Below are 27,720 nucleotides of genomic sequence, written 5' to 3' on the forward strand. Positions count from 1 at the left end.
CGTCATAATGGGTTCACCAACGCCTCCCCTCCCATCCCTACCCCCACCCCTCCCCGCGTAACGATTGAATGTGCATAGATAATAATGAGAGAAAAAACACCCTTGTCACACGAAGTTGTGTGCTTTCAGATGCTTGATTTCGACACTTCAAAATCTAATTCTGAGGTCTCGAAATCAAATTCGTGGAAAATTACTTCTTTCTCGAAAACTACGTCTCTTCAGAGGGAGTCGTTTCTCACAGTCTTTCATACTGTCAACAGCTCCCCATTACTTGTTACCAAGTAAGGTTTTATGCTAATTTGAGTAATTAACCAATAGTGTACACTGCATTTAAGCACATTTTGACAATTTTGAGATTTCCAAAATATGAACGAGTCCTTTATGTCAAAGAAGTTGCCCAAGATGGGGACAGAATCTCCGGGGACAGATTTCCATGAGACACCGGCCCAAGGCGGAATCCTGCCATACGTGTTTTTTAAAACAATCAAAATTACTTCAATCTCATCCAAAAGTTAATTTGATTGTTTTTGATTTTTGTGGTTTGTATTGATTGTTTCTGCTCCATTGAATATTCTTGTTTCCCAAAAACATTTGTGCGTTTCGGTGGTAGTAGACTCTGAGAAAACAAAGAATACAATTGAAACTCAGTTTAAAAATACCCTTTAAGGGCAAAGGCAGGACACATTAATAGGTAACTTTCAACCACTAGTGAGTCTTTTCACTTGGTGTATCTCAACATATTCTTAAATTAACAAACCCGTGAACAATAATTTGAGCTCAATTAGTCGTCGAAATTGCGAGAGAATAATGGGAAAATCACCCCCGTCGCACAAGTTGTGTGCTTTCAGATGCCTTCAGTTTGAGACCTTTAACAACTCGAGAAAATACTTCTTTCTCAAAAACTAGGTTTCTTCAGAGAGAGCCGTTTCTAACAATGTTTTATACTATTAACATCTCTCCATTGCTCATTACCAAGTAAGTCTTTATGCTAGCAATTCTGTTGAGTAATTACCTATGGTGTCCAGTGCTTTTAATGTTGCTCTGTTGGTGGCGCACTCTACTATAAATACATTGTCATTGCATTTCGATTTCGGAAAAAAACACACTGAGTTAGTGTTAGTAAACATATACTTCAAAAGAGTGGAAGAACGAAAGAGATCCATCTGAACAGTATATATATATTGCGTGCGCAGTTCTTTCTTTGATAATAAACTTGCACTTTAACTCACAATCATCAGAGAAATACATCAATTGAGCGGAAATAGAAGGAAACTGGCCAGGAACTTCAGGAAGCAATCACACAGTGCAACCCAGTAGGGCGGATATACATGTAAAAATACCATACCATTGAAGCATGTACAAATTGAGCTCCATTGGTAACATACAGCCTCATCCAAACCAATGATAGAGTAAGTCACTGCTTTCAATCAGTGACTTTACCACATACACAATGTAGTGTAGAGTTTTACACCATTGGTATCCATTCAACATACAGTCTCATTCGAACCAATGATAGAGTAAGTTACTGCCATAAATCAGTGACTTTAACACGGTGTTCACCCACAATTGCAAAATACAGCCTCGTCCAAACCAATGGTAGAGTAAGTCACTGCTTTCAATCAGTGACTTTACTACAATCACAATGTAGTGTAGAGTTTTTCACCATTGGCATCCACTCAACATACAGTATCATTCAAACCAATGATAGAGTAAGTCACTGCCATAAATCAGTGACTTTAACACGGTATTGACCCACAATTGTAACATACAGCCTCGTCCAAACCAATGGTAGAGTAAGTCACTGCATTCAATCAGTGACTTTAACACGTATCTTTGATTGGCTACTCATCGATTGTCAATCAAACCCCGAAGTAGACTGATGAGCACTTCAATGAAAATACAGCAGTATTTAAACGCGCTCCCAGCAGCAGGGTTCATAACAACTTCGTATCTTATCGGAAGAGAGGAACTGAGAAAGCTTGTACTACAAGAACACATCGTCATCAAGGTAAGTTTTTCTCGTTATACTGTCAGACCCGGACTTTGGCTTTTAGATGCATGCGGTGCGATGAGGGTACCTCAATGGAACGCGGTTGCAGGTTTTGACCAAAAGGACCACCACTCGATACAGCTGATATTCTTATATGCAGTGGTTAGGTCTCTTCTCTCCTCAAGCTCTGCCATCTTAGTGAACTGTGGTGATACTGTGATTGTACACAGACATATGAACCCAGTTGCATCTCCCTTTGAAACCTTGCCGTAAAGCATTGCCTCAAAGGGGTTTTCCCCTCACTACTTGCAGGTGGTTTTGGACGAGGCATTTTTTTTTTACACTTATCAGTGCAATGTCTTGTTCAAAATTTGACTTCAAGTTCTTTTCCACTGGATTGACATAAACCGCGCTTGACGTTCTGCTCGTTAAAAACATATTGTAGAACGGTAAACAATATATGAGATTGCATCGTTCGACGTGACCATTGCATTATTTTTAAGAAGTGTTACCTTAATAAAGATACTGATAGTCTTTAGGGAATCCGAGGGGGCAAAGGTCAACCGAGGCAAGGGGAAGCTGTCGCTTGCGGCAAAGGTTCACAAATTCTTTAATCGCCACGATTCATGCGACAGTTGTTCTGTATTACCATAGTGATAGGTTACTCTTGTTTTGAGGCATTCTGTAGTCATATTGCAAGAATGTTACAACACTATAGGCAACATTTACACTCAGTTAAAACATTTAAAAATATGTCAAAAATGTAAACTAAAATGATGATACGTTTTTAGCAGGACTGTTGTTGTGCGTTCACACGAGTCATTTACATTTTAGGAAATGTGCTAAGTCTTTGTAACCATTTCGTTTTAAACGGTTTTGTAGTTGTGATTGAGTCGGTCGGCTAATACATCGCCTGCAGTTTGTTAGAAGCACCGTTATTGTCATGATTTAAGGGCAATTACATTAAATGCTCCATGCTTTCTGTGAGATTTCGGAGCTGCTTTTTGCATTAGTTCTTTACCTTGTTCAAAACTTAGAATTTGCCATACTTTGTTTTCGAAACCATTGTATTTTCGCTGGGTTTCGCATTCGTTTTCAATTGCGTGAAACGGCATTTCAAAAACATTAACATTTTTTTTTACTTTACGGGAGTTGTAAAATTGCTCACAAATGCCAATAATTTATTGCCTGCATAGCTGCGCTGAAACCACAACTTTTTAAAACGAGTTCAGCTCAAAATTAAAGTCTTGTCAACGAATTATTCATAAGTATTATCTCGACCACCGTATTCCAGTTTGTTTGGGTCTAAACAATCATCGGCCTTGTGCTAACTGGCTCACACTATGACGAATATAATAGGGGTACGGCAAGCAACATTGAGCTGCGAATTGCAGTTTTTGAACTTGCCGCCAATCATCGTGTGTTGCCGTCACTTATTTCTGACGAACCCGCTAGCGACCGCAGACGGCCGAAATTATCAGTCGCGACCGTCAGCAAATTTGTGACGGCAAAGAAATTCATTGTGATTGAGTTCAGATTTCGTTGGAGAACGCAACCCTCATTTCCTTGACGAAGACGATCGCATTTATCAGTCGCATGACGTTTCCATGCCGCGAAATTCCGCGTCTAGTCGTTTTGAGTTTGTCACAATTTCGATCGTAGTCTGTCTGATGAGAGGATGGCCAGACTATTGAACTTAGTGATCACGCCAAACTCGACTATTTATACGACCCACACACAGAGGTTTGATTTCGGCAAATGAGTCGGCTGGCTTACATAGTAGCGACAGACGCGACTATTTTTGTGCAGCCGTCTGCGGTCGCTAGCAAATTCGTCAGCGACAACTGACGGCAACACACGATGAATGGCGGCAAACTGAAAATTACGATTCGCACCTTTTTAGCTTGCGTACCCCCTATTCGTTTTCCAGTTCAACTTTATTCTAAAATTGTTAGGTGTTCGGGCAAACAGCCCGGAACACCTCTTATTTTTGTTCGTTTTTTTTTTTTTCTTTTTAGGTGCTCGGGCCAACAGCCCGAAACACCTCTTATTTTTGTTCGTTTTTTTTTTTTTTTCTTTATACTTCTTATTCTTCTTCTTCTTCTTAAGCGTCCCTTGTCCGCTAACAAAGGCGCCTTTTCAAAACTCGTATGAACTTGAAACTTCACACATAGTTAGCGATTTATTAGGAGAAGAAACCGTGTGAGTTACGTCATGATGACGTCATCAATTCTTGAGTTATGAATTTTCCAAAGTTTATTAATTCAAAAAATCATAACTTTTGATCTACATGAGGGATTCTTACAATCGAAACATCATCTAAAACGTCATTGAAAACTCCGTAAACGCCCCACAGACATGACCCCATTTTGATGTTGCCTTCCGGCTCAAAAGAGAGGTTGAAAATTTCAAAATTCACGTCTAAAGAACAACGTAAATCCCCATTGGTATGTGCATAAACATTGCACGTAGGCATACACACAACGTGTAGTGTATTAGCGGTGCAGCAGAGCACGCTCCAGTGATCATCCATTCTGCTTATTAGCGGCGATTTTCCGCTAAAAAAACCACACTTTCCAAGCACATATAAAGTTGAAACTTCACACAAAGTTAGATATGTATAAGGAGAAGAAACCGTTTGAGTTATGTCACGATGACGTCATCAATTCTTGAGTTATGAATTTTCAAAGTTTATTATTTCAAAAAATCATAACTTTTGATCTACATGATGGGTTGTTACAATCGACACATCATCGGAAAGTTCGTTAAAAACTCCGTAAATGCCTCGCAGACGTGATCCCATTTTGAGCTCGTCTTCTGGTTCAAAATCGAGTTTGAAAGTTCACAATTTCTTGTATAAAGAACTACGAAATTTCCCCATTGGTTGTGCGTAACACTTGTGGCGTACACGTGTAGTGTATTAGGCATAATTTATTTGGTGGCATGCTGCCAAGTTTGTTGTACTCTGTGCCATAGCGTGATATGCATAGAGCTATATAGCTATGCAGAACGCTGCGAAAACGATTTCATTTCAATCTTCAGCGTCAAATTGTTCAAATGTTACCCTTCTGATGGCTTAGTGGTCAATGTGATATTGAAGACGAAGTTTCGCTGAGATGGCCACCTACTTCAGTGATTCATGGGACTTTTAATTATGTGAGAAAACAACAGTAAAAAATGACGAACATTGGTCATGTTTTGGTTAAACACCGAGAAAAATAGAGCCGTTACATCGATCGACCACTCCCCCCGGGTGAAGGGCGTTTTGGGCCCACGGAATTCACGTCAGTATTACGATATCTATTACTTCTTGAACTTAGCATAATCATCAATTGTTTTGATTATTTGTTAAAACAACTATCCAAGTTATTTTGAGTTAAATATTTTGAAGAAAAAAAATCTCTGAAATAACATAAGCCCTTTCAAACTTTCTCTAGTAGGAAAGGACGTTACGTAAACTAATCTATTTCTACCTCCATGCACAGACATGGATGTTACAATACAAAACATTCAAAGAAAACAGAATGGTTAAAGCATAAGGCCCATGCAATTCGGAGTGGTCTTGCTAAAATAAACTGCCGGATTAAACAAAACTTTAGTACAAACAAATCAATAAAACAATCCAGATTTTCATCTTCTTCTTCTCTTCGTCCCTTGTCCTCGAACAAAAGCACACTTCCCAAACTCGTATGAACTTGAAACTTCGCACATAGTTAGATATGCATTAGGAGTGGAATAATGTGTTAGTTAGGTCATGATGACGTCATCCATTATTGAGTAATAAAAATTCAAATTGTTATTTCAAAAAATCATTATTTTTGATCCACGTTTTTTTTTTACTTCTTTTTTAAAGTATTATCAATAGAGCGCGAAAAAGCTTCATGAAGAATAGTCTTCGTTCAAGACGGTTAAAACATACATGCCCGTTACAGTCTTTTCTTCAGTCGTCAGTCAATATTTCCTAAGTTCATATTTCCTAAACTACATAAGCTATTTTGACAATCTGTAAATCATATGAAAGGGCTTTACGTACTTGACGGAAATGGATATGTTGGTGAACTTTCGTTGACCTTTTGGCCTGTTTAAACGGGAAGTGACTGTGAAATGATTTGGAAGGGCGTGGTTTATTGTCTTTTAGGTCGAAATAAACATCCTTTGATACTTTACCATCACACCATACAAGTCTGGCAAAGGTCTGGTTTAAAACAAATATTACCGATGACGTCACCAAACGTACACTTTTACTAGATGACGTAATCACGTGGTTTTGACAGTTTTTGTAATTTGAATCATTTATTACAAATCTTGAGAACAAAGCAAGGTGTAATATTTCTTTTTTAATCCAGGCTTTTACTCCCGGAAACCGAACACCTTGAGTTTGTTCACAAACTCTCAATCTCTAGTTGTTTTTTTTAACATTTGTAAAACAATATTTGAAACATTGCTGAAACATTGCTGAAACATTGTATGAGCAAAACTTACGGAAACTCAAGAGTGCTGTTTTAGCTGCAGCCGCACATTTTTTTTTAAAGTCAGTTCTATTGTCTGAGTGGCTCCAAGTGACACCACATGATCGTCGCGTAACGTTTTGTGTATCATTATGTATGGGTCGGAACTGTGATGTCTAAAATTAACCTTTCAATACTACCAACTTGTTATTCGTTTGTAAAGTCAACCTCCATAATTTTTTTTTTTATTTCAGGCAGCAAAACCTAGCAAATAAAATGGTTTGTATTGCCAAATGTTGTGTAAAATGGCGAGCGCATTTTAAACTATTCTTTTTAAAGTTTATCTTTAAGTAGAATAAGTATTAATCAACCAATTTCCAGGTCCTGAGATGGACTGTTTCAAAACGGCCCATTTCGCTGCTCAAACTACAACATACCTGTCATCATTCGCACACATAGAGGAGCAATCCGATTATTGAAGTGATGAACTCTGAGAACCAATTATGAAGCACCTTATCAGGGTTTGCAAGGTGCTACGGCACATACAGCAGCCACAGCCAATAACACCGGGGCGAACCCCTTCTCTGTTAGATAAGTGCACTGTGATCGTTTACATGCGTTACAACGACTCAAAGCTAAACTTCTTAATAGTCTAATATATTGGAAAAGGTGATTTCAAAATACAACTAACAACCACTGCAATAACCGATTTAGTTCAACAAACTTACAATGATTCAGTTAATCAATTAATGTACAGTTTGATTCAATATGATACCTTACGGGCGAATTCATAATGAAAAGGGAGGATCAACTGACAAATGATAAACCCTACCAGCTAAGAAAACAAAATTGCTATAAATGTTGTAATTGGTTGTTTTCCGTCTATGTTTCAACTTACAGATGAAGATTACTATAGCAGTGGCCATTGTTTTCGTTTTTATGCAAGTTCAGTTTTTGGTGGCTACAGCAGCAGTTTCACCTGATCCGGGACTGACGTGTAACTCCTGCTGCCAGGGCCCAGCCGGTATTCCAGGAATCCCTGGATCTAATGGGAACCATGGTCAAGGCATTGTAGGTCAGAGAGGTGATGCTGGCTCTCCTGGTGAGGTAGGTCAACCCGGGGTTAAAGGAGACAAGGGGTCAGATGGACTGGTTGGTGGGCCAGGCGCTAAAGGGGAACATGGACTGAAGGGAGAGCAAGGAGTCGGTCTACCAGGGAAACAAGGACCTCAAGGTCTGCCTGGGATGAATGGTTTGAAGGGGGAGAGAGGTGAACCTGGACAAGCTGGACAGACTGGTGAAACAGGTGAATGTAGTATGCGACGGTCCGCTTTCACTGCAGTGAGGAATACCAGCTTCAACCCTCCATCCAACTATGATCCTCTGCCCTTTGAAGAGTTATTGTTTTCAGAGGAAGGGACTGATTTCAAGTTGAATAACGGCACGTTTACGTGTAACGTGCCTGGGGTATACGTATTGATGTTCTCAGTCCGGAAATCAAATAGTGGGCCTTACCTATATGTCCAGCTGAGGAAGAACGGTAACATCATTGTAATAGGGGGTGTACACGCTGCAGGTCATCAGCAAGTGAGCAACAGTGCATTGATTCCCCTGCACTATGGAGATCAAGTTCACTTAGCTGTACGCGGTCATGTATATAGTAACTCTCATCATTACACGTCTTTTACTGGATTCCTGTTGTACGAAATCTAAATCAAACATAAAAACACACGAAACGTTTTAATGTTTTAGACAACGCTTTATAAAAAGGGCGATTATATAGTGTTCCAAAATATAATAATCACTAGTTAATTGTGTTAAGATGGGGCAGTTTGTTTAGATGATGTTTTAATGCATGTAGGACAATTAATTTGATAAAATACGTTATGTTTTAAAACGTGATTTTGCAAACGTGTTTATTGTGACGAAAACATTTTTTTCACGTGTAATAACAGTGCTCTAAATATCAGTTTACCATTCTTTTCTTGTTTTTATAGTTATAACACTTTTGGGAAAATTGGTTATGTTCAATGTCAATTTCCAAGGGTGCTTTAATAAGTACTTGATGACTACTTTTAATCATTTCTTTTCCCGAAAAAAAGTTAAACATTGAAATTACTAAAAATAAAACACAAAAAACTGGATAGTTTAGTAAGTAGTAAAGAAAAGCAAAGCAATTCACCTTCCTTGATACAGACCGAGACAGCAAAAAACATAATTCATGATGGCCACCTGTTTCGCCGGTCATTTTGTATTTCCAAATATTAAATTGGTGACTACAGCTGCACCCTGTTGAAGCAACAACATAATAAAAACCGGTTACAGTTGTCTTCTGTTGATACATTTGTTAATACTTATGAATTTAAACTAATGATAACTTGTGATCAAAAGGATACCGCGTTGTCAAGTTACCGGAAGATATTTGTTTTGTGCCGTATTTTCCCGAACACGTCTCGATATAGTGAAGTATATAACTCGTCCTCGTAGTGTTGCGTTTGTTTGTTTTTACATGAGAAAGCACTTGTTTTTTTTATAATGCAGATGAAATGTTTCGGTATTCGTTTTGACCAAACCAATCTTGCTATAAAAAGGTATACCAACAAAACACACCATCATTTTGATCGTAACTTAATCTTTCGGAATACGAGCTAGTTACACAATATTGCATTTCATCTTGATCCCCCTTACTACAGAAAAGTGTCGCTGACAGTAAAATTAAAGACAGTGGACACTATTGGTAATTTTCAAAGACTAGTCTTCTTACTTGGTGAATCTCCACATATCTGCATAAAATAACAAACCTGTGAAAATTTGAGCTCAACCGGTCGTCGAAGTTGCGAGATAATAATAACAGAAAGACACCCTTTTCACTCGAGGTTGTGCTTTCAGATGCTTGATTTCGAGACCTCAAATTCTAGACTTGAGGTCTCGAAATCTAATTCGTGGAAAATTGCTTCTTTCTCGACAACTACGTCACTTCAGAGGGAGCCGTTTCTCACAATGTTTTATACTATCGACCTCTCCCCATTACTCGTTACCAATTGAGGTTTTATGCTGATAATTATTTTGAGTAATTACCAATAGTGTCCACTGCCTTAAACATTAACGTTACAGGCCGTCAACAACACAATATTGATTTTTGAATTAACATTAGCATACATAACATATTAATTGATACATGTATTTATACAAAGGATTGTTATCTAAATAAACTAGTATCCATTGTACCAGAAGTTAAGATCTATGTCATAGTTTTAGAAACGGTCAGATGTCACTTGAATGTTTTAAAAACATTGAAGGAATGAACATTGACGCCGTATCAGTTGATTGTTATGGTTTTTGTGTTTTGAGTATTTAATGGATATTAAACTACAATTCTTGGTTAATACAATTAACAATCTGATTTTTTTCCTGACACTGTTTTACTCTTTTTGTAAAAAGCTACAGCACCTCTGCAAGTAATAATTTAAGGGAAACTTAACGTTATATCTTCAACCAGTGCAAGTTTAATGAAAAACAGTGAACATTGTGTTTGTGTCATTCTACAAAAAATATCCGAACCCTTAAGTTTGAAACCATCAGACTTAAGTTGCTATGTCAAATAGTTCAGAGCACGCTTTTTTAAATGGCACAATGGTATAAACAACCGTTTGCCCCGCACAATTAAGTAAAATTCAGTATAATTTTCTTATAGTCTAATAATCTCGAATTCAACTTGCTCTCTTTTTATAGACCAGTAGTGACACTCATGAATGATATAAGTTGTACAAGCTCATCAGCCCTTCCCAGTGATGCTAGATGAGACCGGTTGGGTCGAGCAAATCGGTCCAAGTGCCTCATTCAAAAGCACATGGATTGACTGACTTACGCACCTACGCATTGGACAAATAAACCCCTCTCCCTGTACACAATACAAACTATATGGATGCGTTCGTTTAGGTTCCCTGGGTCGACCCCGGTGTGCTCATCCAACTGGCGTATTTTATTTTTTCCAGGACGAACGTGGACAGATAATTACCCCCACGTTCGTTCTGGAAAAGCGGGGCACTTGGGGCTGTAACGAGGTGCACTGACGTCACCACGAGAAGGGTCACGTGATGATGCGTATTTTTTCTCAGATAGAACGTGGGTAAATATCTGCACACGTTCGTCCTGGAAAAAAAAAACAGGCGACTTTTCCTAGGACAAATGTGGGGAGATTATCTGCCCACGTTCGTCCTTGAAAAAAATAAAATACGCCACCCGCATGAGCACACCGGGGTCGACCCGGGGAAGCTAATCGAACGCACCAATAGTTGCCTGGACATCTGACGTCATTGTTCGAGGCTCGTGACTAGGGACCTTTAGATTTAAGTGAACGCGGGCTTCGTTCACGTTGTAACGTTAGTCTTTATTCAAGGCGCTTCGCTGCGTCACTACTCTCGCTCTTCTCTTTTCTTGAGTGGCATGAGTGACATCTACGGTGCCGCGTGCGCCTTTATAAAGGCTACGTTCACGTCCAGCACGGCTGTGGTATTTCCGAACGTACGTCAAAACCACAGTTTTGGTATCCTCAACTCGTGCAAACAACATTGGTGACGACTTGACGCATGCGCAAAGCCACAGCAAGATGTAGTCACGTGTCAGTCGACGTCAAAAGCTGAATGTTGTCTGCACGTTGTGTCGTATGAGGCGGGAATTGTAAACTTGTTATATAACGATGTTATTCACATAACATAAATCATGTTATCCACTATTTTACTTGTATTTAAAAGTAATACATTTTACAACAAAAAAATATATGTGTATAACTGAACGAACGCTTTCGTTGCCCTATAAAATGAAAGTTGTCCAATATGTATATCAAAATAACTGCATGAGCAAAATTAACAACCATCATTGTTTGTAAAAAAAAAAATTAAAATAAAAAAAAATGAAATGGCGTGTAGAATTACATATAAAAGCTTCGTGCAACAATGAGTGGGTAGATGGCCTTTTATAATTAGCTTTCGATCCAAACTGGACCTTCTTGCGAGGCGGAAAAAAATACATTTACTATTATAGACACATATAAACACATGTGGACACATACCATGCGGGCGGCCAAAAGTAAGCTTTCCATATCTGTGTTTTGATTGGTCGACCGAGGTTACCTCAGACCAAATAAAACAAGCCCAGATACGGTAGCATTCACTGAACTTATCCAATTTAAGACGTCTCTCCTTCGTAGACACCCTGAATCGAGAAACCGGCTTGGCCAGCGCTGAGGAACTACGCTCCTGCATGCTGGATTGGAACATCTGGAGATAAATCACTGGGCAGGCTCGAGCTCCCACATGGCGCTCGACTTGATGTTGATTTATTCAATTACATCTTTGTATCCATTGAAATCACTGGATCTAATTAGCAGGTACCTGTCTTCATCAACGCGGATAAAGACAGGGTCCCAGTCTGCAATCTATGGGTGCGTTCGTTTAGATTCCCTATGTCGACCCCGGTCTGCCCCGGTACGTTCGAATAGCTTTAACGATTGTAAACGTCCAATAAGTTCTTGTCAGGGGCTCACCAGAGTGAGCACCGCGGGGTCGACCAAGGGAAGCTAATCGAACGCACCCTATGTAGACGGCAAACTGTAAGAAAATATACGTAGAGGGCAATTTGGCTCTGTGGTGTTATTTAATTGGGAATATTTACAAAGCGCCCTCTATGTATAAATTTATAAAAAAAAATGTACAATGTGAGGTGTGTACAGATCCAAACGTTGGTTGTGTGTGTGCTCGCGAACACCATTTACTTGGAAACCAGGGGATAAGAAGTACAAAGCCCCCTTTGGCTTCTATTTACTACAAACGTACAGTGTGCGGTGTTGTAACGGAGGCTACAATCCCGGCCATACCCTTTGGGCCCCTGCCCCCTTTCAATGTTGGTTCCGATTGCCAGTCCTCTGGGTTACATTCAACATTGAGATGGGGACGGACGGGGCAGGGGAGACGATGTTTATTGTCAGTGGGAAGTGGACAGGGAATGGTTTTATATAACGTAGGAATTGGCATTTTGGATTGGACTGTAGGCCCCGTTGCCGGAGGAACAAAACTCGTCTTATTTGACTGACGACCGAACATGTTTTCTTAATGCTTCCGAGAAACTGCAAACAAACGAAGTGACCCGGCTCCTCCTGGGTTCCCCAGGCTGGTAGGGGCCGCAGTTAAGGAAGAGCCGGAGTACTATTGATTTTCTAGGAGATTCTGTTATCAAACGGTCTGAAGCAGATTTAATCAAGAGAGGGTAACTTGGTACTTAGTAGATTTTCCTCCTGAAGCTTCCGCTGGGGAACTTAACAAGGGTGCTTTCAGAAGAAACGACAATGGTCACCGCTCACTGTAAGAGAAGGAAACTATCTCCAAGGGACAAAATCTCCTGCCACTCGCAATTCAAGGGCCACGCGCAGTTCTCCAGGACTAGGCGCCCGGGTGGGTTGCCGGCGTCTCATCAGTGGAATCAGTACTGCCGGAGATTCTTTCCCCTGTTTGAGAAACTAACATGGGCTGAGTGAGGGTGATTTAACAGAGGGCGCTATCACAAGTAGTTTGTAACAAGTTTGCCGTATAAGGGGGAGGGAATTTTGGGAGAACAGAATCTCCTGACACACCTGCCCAAAATGAGGACAGAATCTCCGGGGACAGATTTCCATTAAAAAGCACCGGCCCAAGGCGGAATCCTGCGTTACGTGTTAAACAATCAAAATGACTTCAATCTCATCCAAAAGTTGTAAAATAGTAAATAAATTTTGTTTGCAATGTGTTCATTTGATTTTTTTTTTGCTCCATTGAACATTGTTGTTTCCCAAAAAGCATTTGGGCGTTTCATTGGTAGTAGACTCTGAGAATCAAAGGATACAATTGAAAATCAGTTTAAAATTACCCTTTAAGGGCAAAGGCAGGACATATTAGGAAACTTTCAAACACTAGTGAGTCTTTCCACTTGGTGTATCTCAACATATTCTTAAATTAACAAACCCATGAACATTAATTTGAGCTCAATTGGCCGTCGAAGTTGTGAGAGAATAATGGGAAGACACCCCTTGTCGCACAAGTTGTGTGCTTTCAGATGCCTTGAATTTGAGACCTCAACCATTCGAGAAAGTACTTCTTCTCAAAAACTAGTTTTCTTCAGAGAGAGCCGTTACTCACAATGTTTTATACTATTAACATCTCTCCATTGCTCATTACCAAGTAAGATTTTTATGCTTACAATTATTTGTTGAATTTTGAAAGGTATTAGAAAATGCTTCAAAACAACAGAATTTAGCCATTAACTTATGGTTTGGTGTAACGTAAACCAGAAAAGGTGTCTTCAAATCAAAATCCTCAGTTTGTTGAAAAAAAAGTTGTCAAAGCTTGACTTGAGTAGTAAAGTAAAACGTTCGTGTAAAAAGCAATACACAACTGGCCTTATGTTGCTTTATGTGCTTGCAAATTAGTCTGTTCTGACAAAATACATTAATATTGACAATGTATTTTTTTGTTATTTGACCTCGTTTGAGGTAACAATTTAATTTAAAATTTAATCAATGTCTGTTTAATGATAAAAAGCGAAACAGCCATTGGAGTTTCGAGCCAAGGGGGCAATGATGTGTCATAGAAACAATTAGGTGAATATTTTTGCTCGAATAAGATGAAAATGTTATGTTTATTTAAACAAAACTAACTTCGGTGTGCTAGTGTAGTCAACACATTCACTTTGCTTACCAATCGGGCACTTCGAACCGGATGGTGGCGCATTACTTTTTCCTTTTAATTTGTTTAAGTTTACAGATTTTAGTGATTGGTAACTGTAAATGTAATCATTCGATAAATATGTCATGGGGATTGATAAAAAGTGATCAGACAGAAACAAAATCACACTACAATTGCACGCACGTTAATCTCCCCAGCTGATGGCTCTGTGGTGCCCGGAACCTCAGTGGTGACCTTATCATCGTGAGACTTACACGGTCTATTGGAGGGAAATGGTTGATCACCCTGGGGAGCCCCATGTGATCTTGACGTCACATTTGAAATAATATTTACAAACTGGGGGGGGGGGGGGGGTCGAACACACACACTAAGCCCACAGTAACATTCGAGTATTATAAATAACGCCCTCTGTTGGTCTATTAATTTTGCAGCCTTAGTTTTAACCATAGCTTTAATCTCCTATAATTAGGAAAGGCGAGAGTCAAAGGTTTCCGATGATACCATAATGTACGTAGGGGTGTACCGAACGACAAAACTGCGAGGAATACAAATCAGCGATACTTCGCGCTATGTAGAAATAAAAGGGGCACAAATGAAACAAAAGTACGTTTACTTAACAAAATCATGTTTTTTTTATAGCTTCATGGCTAAAATTAAGTTATCTAAATATTGACAATGAAAATATAGATCCTTAAAGGAACACGTTGCCTTGGATCGGACGAGTTGGTCAAAACAAAAGCGTTTGTAACCGTTTTTTATATAATGCATATGGTTGGAAAGATGTTTTAAAAGTAGAATACAATGATCCACACAAGTTTGCTTCGAAATTGCGTGGTTTTCCTTCTACTGTGCGAACTAACACGGTCGGCCATTTATGGGAGTCAAAATTTTGACCCCCATAAATGGCCGACGTGCTAGTCGACGAGGTAAATGGAAAACCACGCAATTTCGAGTCATGTTTGTGTGGATCTTTGTATTCTACTTTTACAACATCTTTCTACCCATATGCATTTTATAAAAAACGGTTACAAACGCTTTTCAAAGACCAACTCGACCGATCCAAGGCAACGTGTTCCTTTAAGAAGTAGAACAAAAAACATTGTTACAAAAAAGAATCTCTCCACAACGACCCCTTCCACATGTAACCGTCCCTTGCACGCTAATGCATTGCGCGAAATTTTACTCATTTTCACAGAGCGGGTCACTGGTCTCTGGCTACCACGGCGAACAAGATGGACAAGGCAAGGAAACACCAGGGCTACGTTAATATAAAGATCACAGGTTCAAATGTCAAAGTAGTTTGATTTCGTGATTTGTTTTCATCAAACATTGAACTAAAATGTATCCAGCCAGTTTCTCATTTAGGCCTGGCGTTTTTTTTTGTTTTTTTATCTGTATGGTTCAAAAGTGATATTGCTGAAAAAAAAGTCGGTCTGATTTAAGCGGTTGTTAAAAAAGTTAACAGATGTCATGTTTTGGGTTGTTTGTTTTACTGTTTGCAAACACTATAATCTTGGCTGCCTTTGCTACAAACTGGACAAAATACATTCATTGAATTTCTTTTTCAATCTATAAACTTCCGTACGAAAGAAAACAACAGTAAAGCCAAAATGGAATTTGGTCCAGTAGAGGGCGCCCCATTGTGGCAGTTTAACCCGGAAGCATATCTGACCACGTGGGCAATGTAGTGCTGTTCATGTACCCCGTGAAAAAGATGCGACATTGGTCCATTGGCGTAAATTATGACGTCCTCTCCACCATGAGTCTCTGAATCATTGGGACAAGCGCTGGATGGTGAAAATCGGCAGCCTCTGCACAAACAAAATAATAAAACAATGTTTATCACAATAAAATTATGATAATTTGTTTTTGTCACAATAGTAAAATAATTGTGTACACAAGTTAATGATTAACTCTATGAAATGGCAAAGGGGCACTTTCCCTTGGCAAAATCGTCTTTGCAAAAACTTCCCTGTAACTTTGCCAAGTTATATGTTTAAGATTTAAAATATTTCAAAAAGTCTGCATATACTCGGATTTAATTTTACTGAGTGGTGTACTTGAGTGGTATAAACCAATACTCAAAGTAATCAATTAGAGCTTTACCTGTGTTGGTATCCGTCAGATTCCGTCTCGAACCAGTACTTTTGAAGCTGTTTAACTCCTCAATTCCTCCAGGGCCGTTTGCATATGAGAGTGTTGTAAATGGCAAACCGTCATTCATCAGACCTTGACGTTTATGCAAAACCATTTTGTTGTAATTAGAATTTAAATATGAATGGTTTGACGATGAATCACCATTCACTTATAGAAAACTGAAAAGCTTGCACAGCTTGTTAACATGCATTACTTACTGGTCAGAATTCAGTCTGCATTCGGGTAACTTAACGGAGTTTACTTTTTGTTTCAAAACATAATCAAGCTGCAGTCTACAAACAATTGGATTTATCGAGAGATATCGCCCTTTGAAAAAAGGGAAGTAAATAAATAATAATAGTTAGAAACAGTCTCTCTTTAAACTCATCGTATACTATTTTGCATACAAATGATATTTTGAAAGATATAGCTTTTAATTGTTCAAAGACACTGGCACTATTGGTAATTGTCAGAGACAAAAAAAATATCAAACGTCGAAGTTGCGAGATAATAATGAAAGAAAAACACCCTTGTCACACGAAGTTGTGTGCTTTTAGATGCTTGATTTCGATACATCAAACTCTAAGTCTCAGGTCTCGAAATCAAATTCGTGAAAAATTACTTCTCGAAAACTACGTTACTTCAGAGGGAGCCGTTTCTCACAATTTTTTACACTATCAACAGCTCTCCATTACTCGTTACCAGTATTAAGTAAGGTTTTATGCTAATAATTATTTTGAGTAATTACCAATAACAATAACATAACATAACAATTAATATTTATAAGGCGCTATTCCATCAAGATCATAGCGCACTAGAAAGAAATTAACTTGGAAAAAGGTGAGTCTTAAGGACTTTACGAAAAGCAGACAGAGTATTAGATTCCCTAATGGCAGTTGGGAGATTGTTCCAAATCATGGGCCCAGCCACACTGAAAGCCTTCTGACCTAAAACTTTGTTTGCTCGGGGAACATTAAAGCGATTGATCGAAGAAATCGTGGAGGAGTGTAATGGGACAGTAAAAGTGGTTATAATGAGGTGTAGTTTTGTTAAAGCATAAAAACGAGAAGAGCAATCTTAAAATGGATTCGTTCTCTAATTGGTAGCCAATGAAGTTCCCTAAGTGATGGGGTAATAATATGTTCTCTCAAGGGTGTGGAACATACTAAACGAGCTGCACTAGTTTGTAGTCTTTGAAATCTGTCCAATTCATATGACGTTGCACCAAATAAAAGGAGATTGCCATAGTCAATACGAGAGAGGACTAAAGCTCTGACAACATGATGGAGAGTATCCTTATCCAGGTACCGTTTGATTCTCCTTAAGTTACGTAATTGAAAATTTATTGATTGGCAGTGGCTGGAAACTTGCTTGATCATTGTCATATTATGAGAATCAAATTTTATTTATAAGTTGCTGACAGAATCAGTAGGGTCAATCGATGTATCAGTTTTATTTTCATTGAGCTTGAGCTTGTTAGAAGTCATAGTGTCCGCTGCCTTTAAAGTTATAATTGTGGATGAAACTTACCTCCTCTGCCGAGTATTGGACTACCACGATCAGCTGCTCCTCCTATAGAGAGTACATGGCTATGGTCGGCAATTACAATAAATAAAGTCTCCATTTCATTGGTCATTGACATCGCCTTGGCTACAGCCTTATCCATTGCAATGGTATCATGCAGGGCGTGGTAGGCTAACCCGTCATGATGCGCATGGTCAATTCGGCCACCTTCGTGTATCAATTCAAGATAGTATGATTTATTTGTGTTTGAATTATTGACATTTTATGAAAAATCTGGTAGTGTGTCTTGTTCGTGAAGAATGTTCACGCTGTCACCATCTTGGTCATGTTCCCTGGGAGAGCACCAACATTTATTATCCCATTCCATAATAGTAATGAATGCTAACATTCATTGCGCAAACATGGCACCAGCCTCAGTTTAGTTACAATGGAATATAAAGTCAAGATGGCCACACCGTGATAAAGGTTTATAATCAAGCTGTCACCATCTCGGTCATGTTCCCTGTTTCCATAACAGTAATGAATGCTAACATTCATTGCGCAAACATGGCACCGGACTATTATTTTGTCCAGCCTCAGTTTTGTTACAATGAGTTTGAATGGAGTAAAATCAAGATGGCCACACCGTGATAAAGCAACATCATAGACGGAGTTTTTGTCTACCAAGATTCGAAAACTAGTATACAAATATTGACTGCTTCGAGTGCTATGGTTAAAACTATGACTCCCGAGGTGATCCCCGGAGCGTTCTATTTTCCCAAGGCGAAGCCGAGGGAAAATAGAACGCTACGGGGATCACCGAGGGAGTCATAGTTTTTAACCATTGCACGAGTAAAAGCAGTCAATATTTGTTTTATAACACCCCAAACATTTCTTAATACTGTACTGTTATTATTAAGTTACATACCTGAATGCTACAATCCACGGACGACGCGAATACAGATTGCAAATACTTTTACTTACTGTGTTGCATGTAATGTCGTGCAATCCGAAGTGGTTACAGACGATTAATTGATCATCCTCGAACACGCAACGGACGTCTGGGTACTGCACGCCATGTGCTAGTCTGTTGGACTAGCGCATGGCAAACCGACGCTCTATCACACGGCCGAATACTTGCAAGGGGTGTTATAAGAATACATAGATAACAAACGATGGCCCTAGTTTTTAAAAATGTTTGTTTACAACCAAAATACAAGTTTGCAGAAAAGTCTACTTTGGTGACAAAATCTAGTAGGTCGGTTGCATGTTTGCTATATTATTTGCCCGTCCATGCCAACCTGCGTGGTCTTGTTACCAACAATGAAAATACATACAATCTGTGACTGGACAATGGCATCAAAGAGACAATGTAAATACTCCATATAACGAGGTTTCAGATTGTCAATGATTTTCTAAGCCTGAAAAAAAAAAGAGGTAGGGCCAATAACGATAACCTCTTGTGAAACAGCAGCAATGACACAAAGGGCTCCTGTAGTCTTGTCCAAGGTCTTTTACGCAAGCACCGGCTCGCTTATACTATGAATTCAAGAACTGCATAGTTACTATACTGCACGGTATATAACATTACTTAATACCGTGGGGTCGAAGCATGGTTTTCGAGGCTGTTGTACCTCATACAACGAGGCTGCAACTAGACCCGGTATCAAGTACTGCTATGTACCGTGCGGTATAGTATCTATGCAGTTCGTGAATTCAGAGCGGGTCGGTGCTAGCGTATAGAGCCTTGGACAAGGCTAGGGCTCATGAAACCAATCAACCAACACTCTACAAAAACCAGAAACCTGTATGTTGTAATAATAACTTACCCTCAACCATAAGGAAGAACCCGTCTTTGTCCTTCTGAAGTATCTCAATGGCCTTTTTTACCATCTCAGACAATGAGGGCTCACCCCCTACGTCATTCATTCGGTTACCTTCAAATTGCATATGACTGGGCTCAAACAAACCTGAAAGGTAAGCAAACTTATTATAACTGTCAAACAAAAGTTTCAATATTAAATCGTCCTGGCTATAGTTGGAATTATTTTAAAAATGAAATACTTTGAAGCATAACAATTAAATAATGTTGTTAAAACTACAAAGACTAAGTTCCATTCCTCGATAATAAAATGACGGCAATATATTTTGAGAGCATAAATTTTCAAGAGATGTACCTACGTCATGAACTGTTTCTGGTAAGTTACCGACCCGTTTTCGCGTAGCTCTCTGAAATTGTTTCGGTCAGTGAATTTGACGTCAGCAACTTGTTTCTGGTCATGGTCGCCAAAACACGCTCCTGTTAAAATTTGAGCTCAATTGGTCGTCGAACTTGCGAGATAATAATGAAAGAAAAAACACCCTTGTAACACGAAGTTGTGTGCTTTCAGATGCTTGATTTCGAGACCTCAAAATCTAATTCTGAGGTCTCGAAATCAAATTCGTGGAAAATTACTTCTTTCTCGAAAACTACGTCTCTTCAGAGGGAGTCGTTTCTCACAGTCTTTCATACTGTCAACAGCTCCCCATTACTCGTTACCAAGTAAGGTTTTATGCTAATTTGAGTAATTAACCAATAGTGTACACTGCCTTTAAGCACATTTTGACGATTTTGAGATTTTCAATATATGAACGAGTCCTTTATGTCAAAGAAGTTGCCCAAGATAGGGACAGAATCTCCGGGGACAGATTTCCATGAGACACCGGTCCAAGGCGGAATCCTGCCATAAGTGTTTTTTTTAAAACAATCAAAATGACTTCAATCTCATCCAAAAGTTCATTTGATTGTTTTTTTATTTTTGTGGTTTGTATTGATTTTTTTTGCTCCATTGAATATTCTTGTTTCCCAAAAGCATTTGTGCGTTTCGGTGGTAGTAGACTCTGAGAAAACAAAGAATACAATTGAAAATCAGTTTAAAAATACCCTTTAAAGGCAAAGGCAGGACACATTAATAGGTAACTTTCAACCACTAGTGAGTCTTTTCACTTGGTGTATCTCAACATATTCTTAAATTAACAAACCCGTGAACATTAATTTGAGCTCAATTGGTCGTCAAAATTGCGAGAGAATAATGGGAAAATCACCCCCGTCGCACAAGTTGTGTGCTTCCAGATGCCTTCAGTTTGAGACCTTAACAACTCGAGAAAGTTTGGACTACAAGAACACAACATCATCAAGGTAAGTGTTTCTCGTTATACTGTCGGACCCGGACTTTGGCTTCTAGATGCATGCGGTGTATTTTAGGATAGCCTATTATTTCAAGAATATTGCACTTTTGGTCCAAGAAGGGGCACCACTCTACCCAATAAAGCAGTAAAATTAACGGCGCTTTACCTGGCAGCTGGTGCCAGGTAAAATGCAGTAAATTTCACAGTAGCAGTTTTGTAAATTGTGCCTTGAGGGGGTAGTTTGCTAAACTCCAATTTGAAATTTACTGCACTTTTAATACCTAGCACCCTGGCTGCCAGGTATACAAAGCACCGTTATTTTGACGGATTATTTTTAACAGCGTATTCAACTGAAGTTATCATGTAGTGTTTGGGTCACTTGATCTCTGCCAACATTAGTGTACTGTGGTACTGTTTGGTGGTACAGACTGTAATGCCGTTGTATTTCCCTTTGAAACCACGATATATTGCGTTGTGTCGTTGGGGCTTTTATCACAATACTTGCAAGTGGTTTCCGTTTTGGAGCAGCAAGTTCCGCTGGTATTCTGTACATTGTCTTGTTCAAATAGTGGGCAATAAAAGTTTACCTAGACAGTTTCAGTTGAATGTGCTTGATATTCTGCTCGTTTTAATGTGTGTGTACAGTTCATCCAAAAGCTGTCAACAAAATAAACAACAAGTACTGATGAAATGGCATTGTGTGACATGACCACTTTGTTATTTTGTTTTATGTTGTGGGTAAAACAAAACAAGATTGAACATAATGCAACACTTTCACAATTATTATGGTGATCGGTGTTTTGTACAGCCGACGTGGGGAGGGGCAACCGAGGTGAAGCCGAGTTTGCCTGTTTGCCCCAAAAGTTTACACAAAACCTGGACCCCGTCACGGAGCATGCAACATTAATTGTTTTTTGTTTACCATGATAATCGATTCCTCTTGTTTGGGGACAAATTGTTACCATCCTCCATTATTGTTACGACAATAATGACACAGTTTATGACAGCATATTTTGTAAGCCAAAACATGGTGGCACACTGTCTTAAGGTGCTGTCACTTGACGTCTTAGCCACCGTATGTCAAAGTATGACAATTTTAGCGAGTAATTATGGGTAAAGGCCCCGTCACACCTTGACGTTTAAGCCAGCGTATGCCGACGTATGACAATTTTGGCGACTACGCTGGTGTACGTCAAATAAGTTATGGATAACTTTGTATAAGTTAGAGCACGATGAAACACGCTGATATACATGTCTATGTAAGGCGTGTGGCTCATAAAGGCACTGTCACACATTGACGTTTTAGTCAGCGTATGCCGACGTATGCAAATTTTAGCGACTACGCTGGCGTAAGTCGAACAAGTTATGGGTAAGTTTTGTATAAGTTAAGAGCACGATGAAACACGCTGACATACACGTCGATGTAAGGCGTGTGGCTCATGAAGGCCCTGTCAAACCTTGACGTTTAAGCCAGCGTATGCCGACGTTTGCAAATTTCTCTAAAACGTTGGCATACGCTGAACTATCGATGGATTTTTCAATTTTGAGCGTATACGAAGCGTATTCATAACGAGGTGGACGGATGCATACCGTATAAGTAACTTACACAGAGTGTTTCCATAACGAATGCTTAGCGTTTGACGGCGTTCACAACTTATGTTCTACGATGGTCCAACTACTGCATAGAGCGCGGGGGCAGCGTATTGCCGACGATCACATATAGTAGCCTATAAAGAGGGTGCCTCTCGACGATTGAAATAATAACTGCACTTGACATCGTATTAATCATCATGCGAACCCGAATTGTATATACCGATTCACATAACTCTGCCAATACACCATTACATGGTAGCTGTAAGTTTAGAAGTAAGTTTAGTAAGTTATGTGGTCATCCGGAACACGTCAAATACGTTCGACGTAAGTTCAAAGCATATTACTCATATAGGTTATAAGAAATACGTGTAGACATTATATCGACGTATGTTGACTTCTGATAACCTTACAAGTAACGTGTGTGAACGTGTGTCATCGATCGTATAACGCACCTACAACTTATGCGGAACTTTTGAACCACACGCTGGCACTCTTAGATTTTGTTGTGCATGCACACAATTTCTCGACGACCTCGCCTTACTACGACGTACACGGCGTGTTTCAGCGTGCTCGTAGCTTATACAAAACTTACACATAACTTATTCGACGTACGCCAGCGTATTCGCCCAAATTTTGTATACGTCGGCATACGCTTGCTAAAACGTCTAGGTCTGACAGGGCCTTAACAGGTAATAGTAGTAACGTGCTTTGAACCTACCTCGAATGTATTTGACGTGCTCCGGACGACCACATAACTTAATGAACGTGATTCTAACTTACAGCTACCGTATAATGGCGTATTGGCAGCGTTTATGTGAATCGGATACAAATTGGGTTCGCGGGAGGATACTACAATGTCAAGTGCAGTTATTATTTCAATCGTCGAGAGGCACCCTCTTTGTAGGCAACTGGATGTGATCGCCGGCAATACGCTGCCGCGCGTTATGCAGTAGTTAGATTACCGTAGGACATAAGTTGTGAACGCTGTTAACAGGCTAAGCATTCGTTATTGAAACGTTCTAAGTAAGTTACTAATACGGTCTGCATACGTCCAACTCGTTATGAAAAGGCTTTGTATACGCTCAAAATTGAAAAGTCCATCGAAAGTTCAGCGGATGCCAACGTTTAAGAGAAATTGTCATACGTCGGCATACGCTGACTAAAACGTCAAGGTGTGACAGTGCCGTAAGTTAAGATCACGGCTAAATACGCCGATATACGTCTTTGGATTATGCTTTGAACCTATGTCGACATTATTTGACGTGTTCCGGACGACCACTTTTGATGAAATTAAGTAGTGGCAGCGTATTGGGAAATCGGTATACACAAATTGGGTTCGAAGGAGAATATAGTGATGCCAAGTGCAGTTATTATTTCAAACGTCGAGGTACCATGCAATACGCTGCTGCGCGCTATGCAGTAGTTAGACTATCGTAGATATCGTATCTTTTTACACGAGGAGAAATCCTCACAATGTAGACAAGTTGAGGAATCTTTCTTGGATTATAAAATGAGCGAAGTAATACGGACAGGAGCTCAATGTATAGGGTGTTGGTCTTATCTCAAACAATCACTGTGTTGCACCATCTCTTGTTGATATAGAGGCATACGCGCCCCACCCTGTATCTTCCATGTAATTTTTTAATCTCTGTCAAGTCGAATCCGTGATCCAAAGCCGTCTATATGGAGATCATTACTCTGGGTTGTATTGTCTAATCATGTCTCGGTGAACGATACAAAAGTCTCTGTGTTTACGCATGTGATTAAACGAGCTCATCCATTTTGGGGCATAGGGAACGGCAATGAACAATACCATTGTTGGGAGAAAGATTCTACCGGTCTGATTAAATTTCTTTCTCCTCAACACCCATATTTCCTCTTTTTCTCCTTTTAAAGTTGTTTATTATTGTCTGACAGTTGTTTGGGTGTCATCGGGGAGCATTTCAACACGATATTCAGTATGTTAAAGATCAAACAAGCCAACGGCACCCTGCAGTAAGCAAGTAGGTACTCAAGTGTGTAGCGGTAGCCACTTTGTTGTGTAGAGCGATTATTTAGCTCAACACAACAGAACACTTACGATCAATACGGCCAGGTACATAATTTAACACACACATGCTCATTCCAGCGAAACACAAATTGACTAAAACGTGGTTAATGTGGAAAGTAGTGATAAAGAACCTCCACAAACACATGGAAAATGTGAATAAATTGAAGCTGACCCAAAATTGGTGGTCACCGCTAGAGCAGCGCCTTCTATGTCTGCATGTTTTCATCGTTTGTTTTATTTATTCTATTAAATTACAGATGAAGATTACCATATCAACAGTGACCCTTCTTCTTGGTATTTTGCAAGTTCCGTTCATGGTGGCTAAAACAGCAGTTTCACCTGATCCGGAGATGACGTGTAACTCCTGCTGCCAGGGCCCAGCCGGTATACCGGGAATTCCCGGGTCAAATGGGAACCATGGTCAAGGGCTTGTAGGGTCCCCTGGTGAGGTAGGTCAACCCGGGGCTAAAGGAGACATGGGGTCAGATGGACTAGTTGGTGAGCCAGGCGCTAAAGGGGATACTGGACTTAAGGGAGATCAAGGAGTCGGTCAACCAGGGAAACAAGGACCTCAAGGTCTGCCTGGGATGAATGGTCTGAGTGGGGAGAGAGGTGAACCTGGACCAGCTGGACAGACTGGTGAAGCAGGTGAGCCCGGGGGAAATGGAGACATCGGGTCAGATGGACTGGTTGGTGCGCCAGGCGCTAAAGGGGATCATGGACTGAAGGGAGAGCAAGGAGTCGGTCAACAGGGCAGAAAAGGACCTCGAGGTTTGCCTGGGATGAATGGTTTGAAGGGGGAGAGAGGTGAACCTGGACCAGCTGGACAGACTGGTGAAGCAGGTGAATGTAGTACGCGACGGTCTGCCTTCACTGCAGTGAGGTATAGTGAGTTCTCCCCTTCATCCGACTATGATCCTCTGCCCTTTGAAGAGTTATTGTTTTCAGAGGAAGGGACTGATTTCAACTTGGATTACGGCACGTTTACGTGTAATGTGCCTGGGGTATACGTATTGATGTTCTCAGTCCATAAATCATCAACTGCTGTACGAAATCTAAATCTAACATACAAACACACGGAAACGTTTAAATGTTTTAGACAACGATTTAAATAAACTGATATGCAACTATATAGTTTTTACAAATAGAATAATAATGAGTTAATCGTGGAAAATCGAACGTGTGTTTAGATGAATCGAATAAAATTACTTTATTATTAATTGTGTTATTATTTGCAGGACAATAAGTATGGAAAAGACGTTTTATTTGAACACTTGATTTTGCAAACGTGTATTGTGACAAAAACTTTCAACGTGTTTTTGTCACGTAAACAGTGCTATAAATATCAGTTCATCCCTTTTTTTGAGTTTATTACATTTACGTTTAAATGTTTTAGACAACGATTTAAATACACTAATATGCAACTATATAGTTTTTACAAATATAATAATAATGAGTTAATCGTGGAAAATCGAACGTGGATTTAGATGAATCGAATAAAATTACTTTATTATTAATTGTTTTATTATTTGCAGGACAATAAGTATGGAAAAGACGTTTTATTTGAACACTTGATTTTGCAAACGTGTATTGTGACAACAACTTTCAACGTGTTTTTGTCACGTAAACAGTGCTATAAATATCAGTTCATCCCTTTTTAGAGTTTATTACATTTTCGGTAAAGTTTGAAATTTCTGCAGCCTGTAATTCCGTCCGAGGGTGCAATGATGAGTCCTTGAAACCATGATGAGTCCATAAAATGCAAAATGAAACTACGCAAGAAAAACTGACAGTTTATTAAACAGTACATACAAAACTTCAGATTCCTTGATACAGACTCAGACTTATAATTCATTGTGGCCTCCGATTGTGCCGGCAATTTTATTTCAAACATTTTAAATTGGTTGAAAAAGCTGTACCCTGTTAAGGCAACAAAATACAAATAATTCACCTAACAACTGGTAACAGTTGTCTTCGGTTGATATGTTCGTTAATGTACAATAATTATGATATTAAACTAACGACAACTTGTGATCAAAAAGAACTTGCGTTGTAAAGTACCAGAAAACATTTATTTTGTGTCGCTTTTTGAACACGTTTCGATATGGAGAAATATTCAAATTTTCGTCGTGGTTTGAGCGTTTCTTTGTTTTCACATGACAAAGCACTTTTGTTTAATGCAGATGAAACATTGGGTATTCGTTTTGAATTACTTTCGTATAAAACGTTTGATAACATGTCAAAGAGGGGAAAATATATTACACTTACAGCGATTCGTTAAACCGTCACATCGGCATGAAACCAATACACCATCTTAGTGTGAATTTGGAAAATAACAATTTCCTCACTTCGACCGTGACTTAATTATTCGGAATATTAGCTAATTACACAATGTCGTATTTTACCTTACACAGAAATGTTTCGTTGACAGTAATATTGTGACCCACTCTGTGATTTTTGTTAGAACTATATTTGCATGGTATAGCCTGTTGGGGGTAAAAAATATTCTTATAAAATAGCACTATATGTAAGCTTTAATATGATGCATAATGCTAACACGTTTCCAAGAAGTAAACCAGACATTTTAATAAATAACCTGAGCACATGCAAATTTATTAAAAATGGGGTCGAGTTTAAAGGGTTAAAGTCACCTGGAAATAGAATTTATTTTTCTTCAAACATTAGAGTATATGTTAATGAACAATAACATAATTTGTTGAGTTATTGTTTGTAACGATTTACATGTTTAAAAAATAGATAAAGTTGTTTGGGGTGACTCCGCCTACCCCTTTTGTGACGTCAATCGAGGCAGACTTTGCCTCGATCGTACATTGAACACACGTACGTGCAATTACATGCAAGTTCTAGTTTTTACGTTTCGAAAAAAAGTTTATTTCTTGCATTTTGTCGGCAATGTCGACCACGTGTATTGCTGCTGGAGGCAGCAAAATAACTAAAAATGGGGTCAGTTTGCAAAGTGGTTCGGTCCGACGTCTTTTCCAGCGCTGTGCAGCAAACACTTTGAGCCGTCCTGCTTCAAATATCGCGCCTCGATTGACGTCACGAACAGCGCCCTCTCGGGTCGGGCCTACTTTTAAAATTGTTAATTATGGAAAA

General features: G+C 39.3%; 2 protein-coding genes and 2 pseudogenes across 2 annotated transcripts; 3 read left to right on the forward strand and 1 right to left on the reverse strand.

Annotated features, from left to right (window-relative positions):
* Positions 1–27,720, forward strand: part of LOC139950315 (tripartite motif-containing protein 2-like) — a 196,399-nt pseudogene that overhangs the window by 79,882 nt on the left and 88,797 nt on the right.
* Positions 1,972–8,858, forward strand: LOC139951034 (uncharacterized). The gene is made up of 2 exons (XM_071949850.1): positions 1,972–2,008; positions 7,339–8,858. Exon 2 carries the CDS (start codon positions 7,339–7,341, stop codon positions 8,149–8,151), a length of 813 nt encoding a protein of 270 aa, XP_071805951.1. The 5' UTR covers positions 1,972–2,008; the 3' UTR covers positions 8,152–8,858.
* Positions 14,619–27,720, reverse strand: part of LOC139950964 (alkaline phosphatase-like) — a 152,358-nt pseudogene continuing 139,256 nt past the window's right edge.
* On the forward strand, positions 24,861–25,718 carry LOC139950901 (uncharacterized). The gene has a single exon (XM_071949745.1). It carries the CDS (start codon positions 24,861–24,863, stop codon positions 25,716–25,718), a length of 858 nt encoding a protein of 285 aa, XP_071805846.1.

Source organism: Asterias amurensis, chromosome 18 (genome assembly GCF_032118995.1).
Source record: "Asterias amurensis chromosome 18, ASM3211899v1".
NCBI lineage: Eukaryota > Metazoa > Echinodermata > Asteroidea > Forcipulatida > Asteriidae > Asterias > Asterias amurensis.

Excerpts from the sequence above, each read along its gene's own strand:
- LOC139951034 (XM_071949850.1), top strand. The coding sequence starts at position 7,339 with ATGAAGATTACTATAGCAGTGGCCATTGTTTTCGTTTTTATGCAAGTT.
- LOC139950901 (XM_071949745.1), top strand. The coding sequence starts at position 24,861 with ATGAAGATTACCATATCAACAGTGACCCTTCTTCTTGGTATTTTGCAA.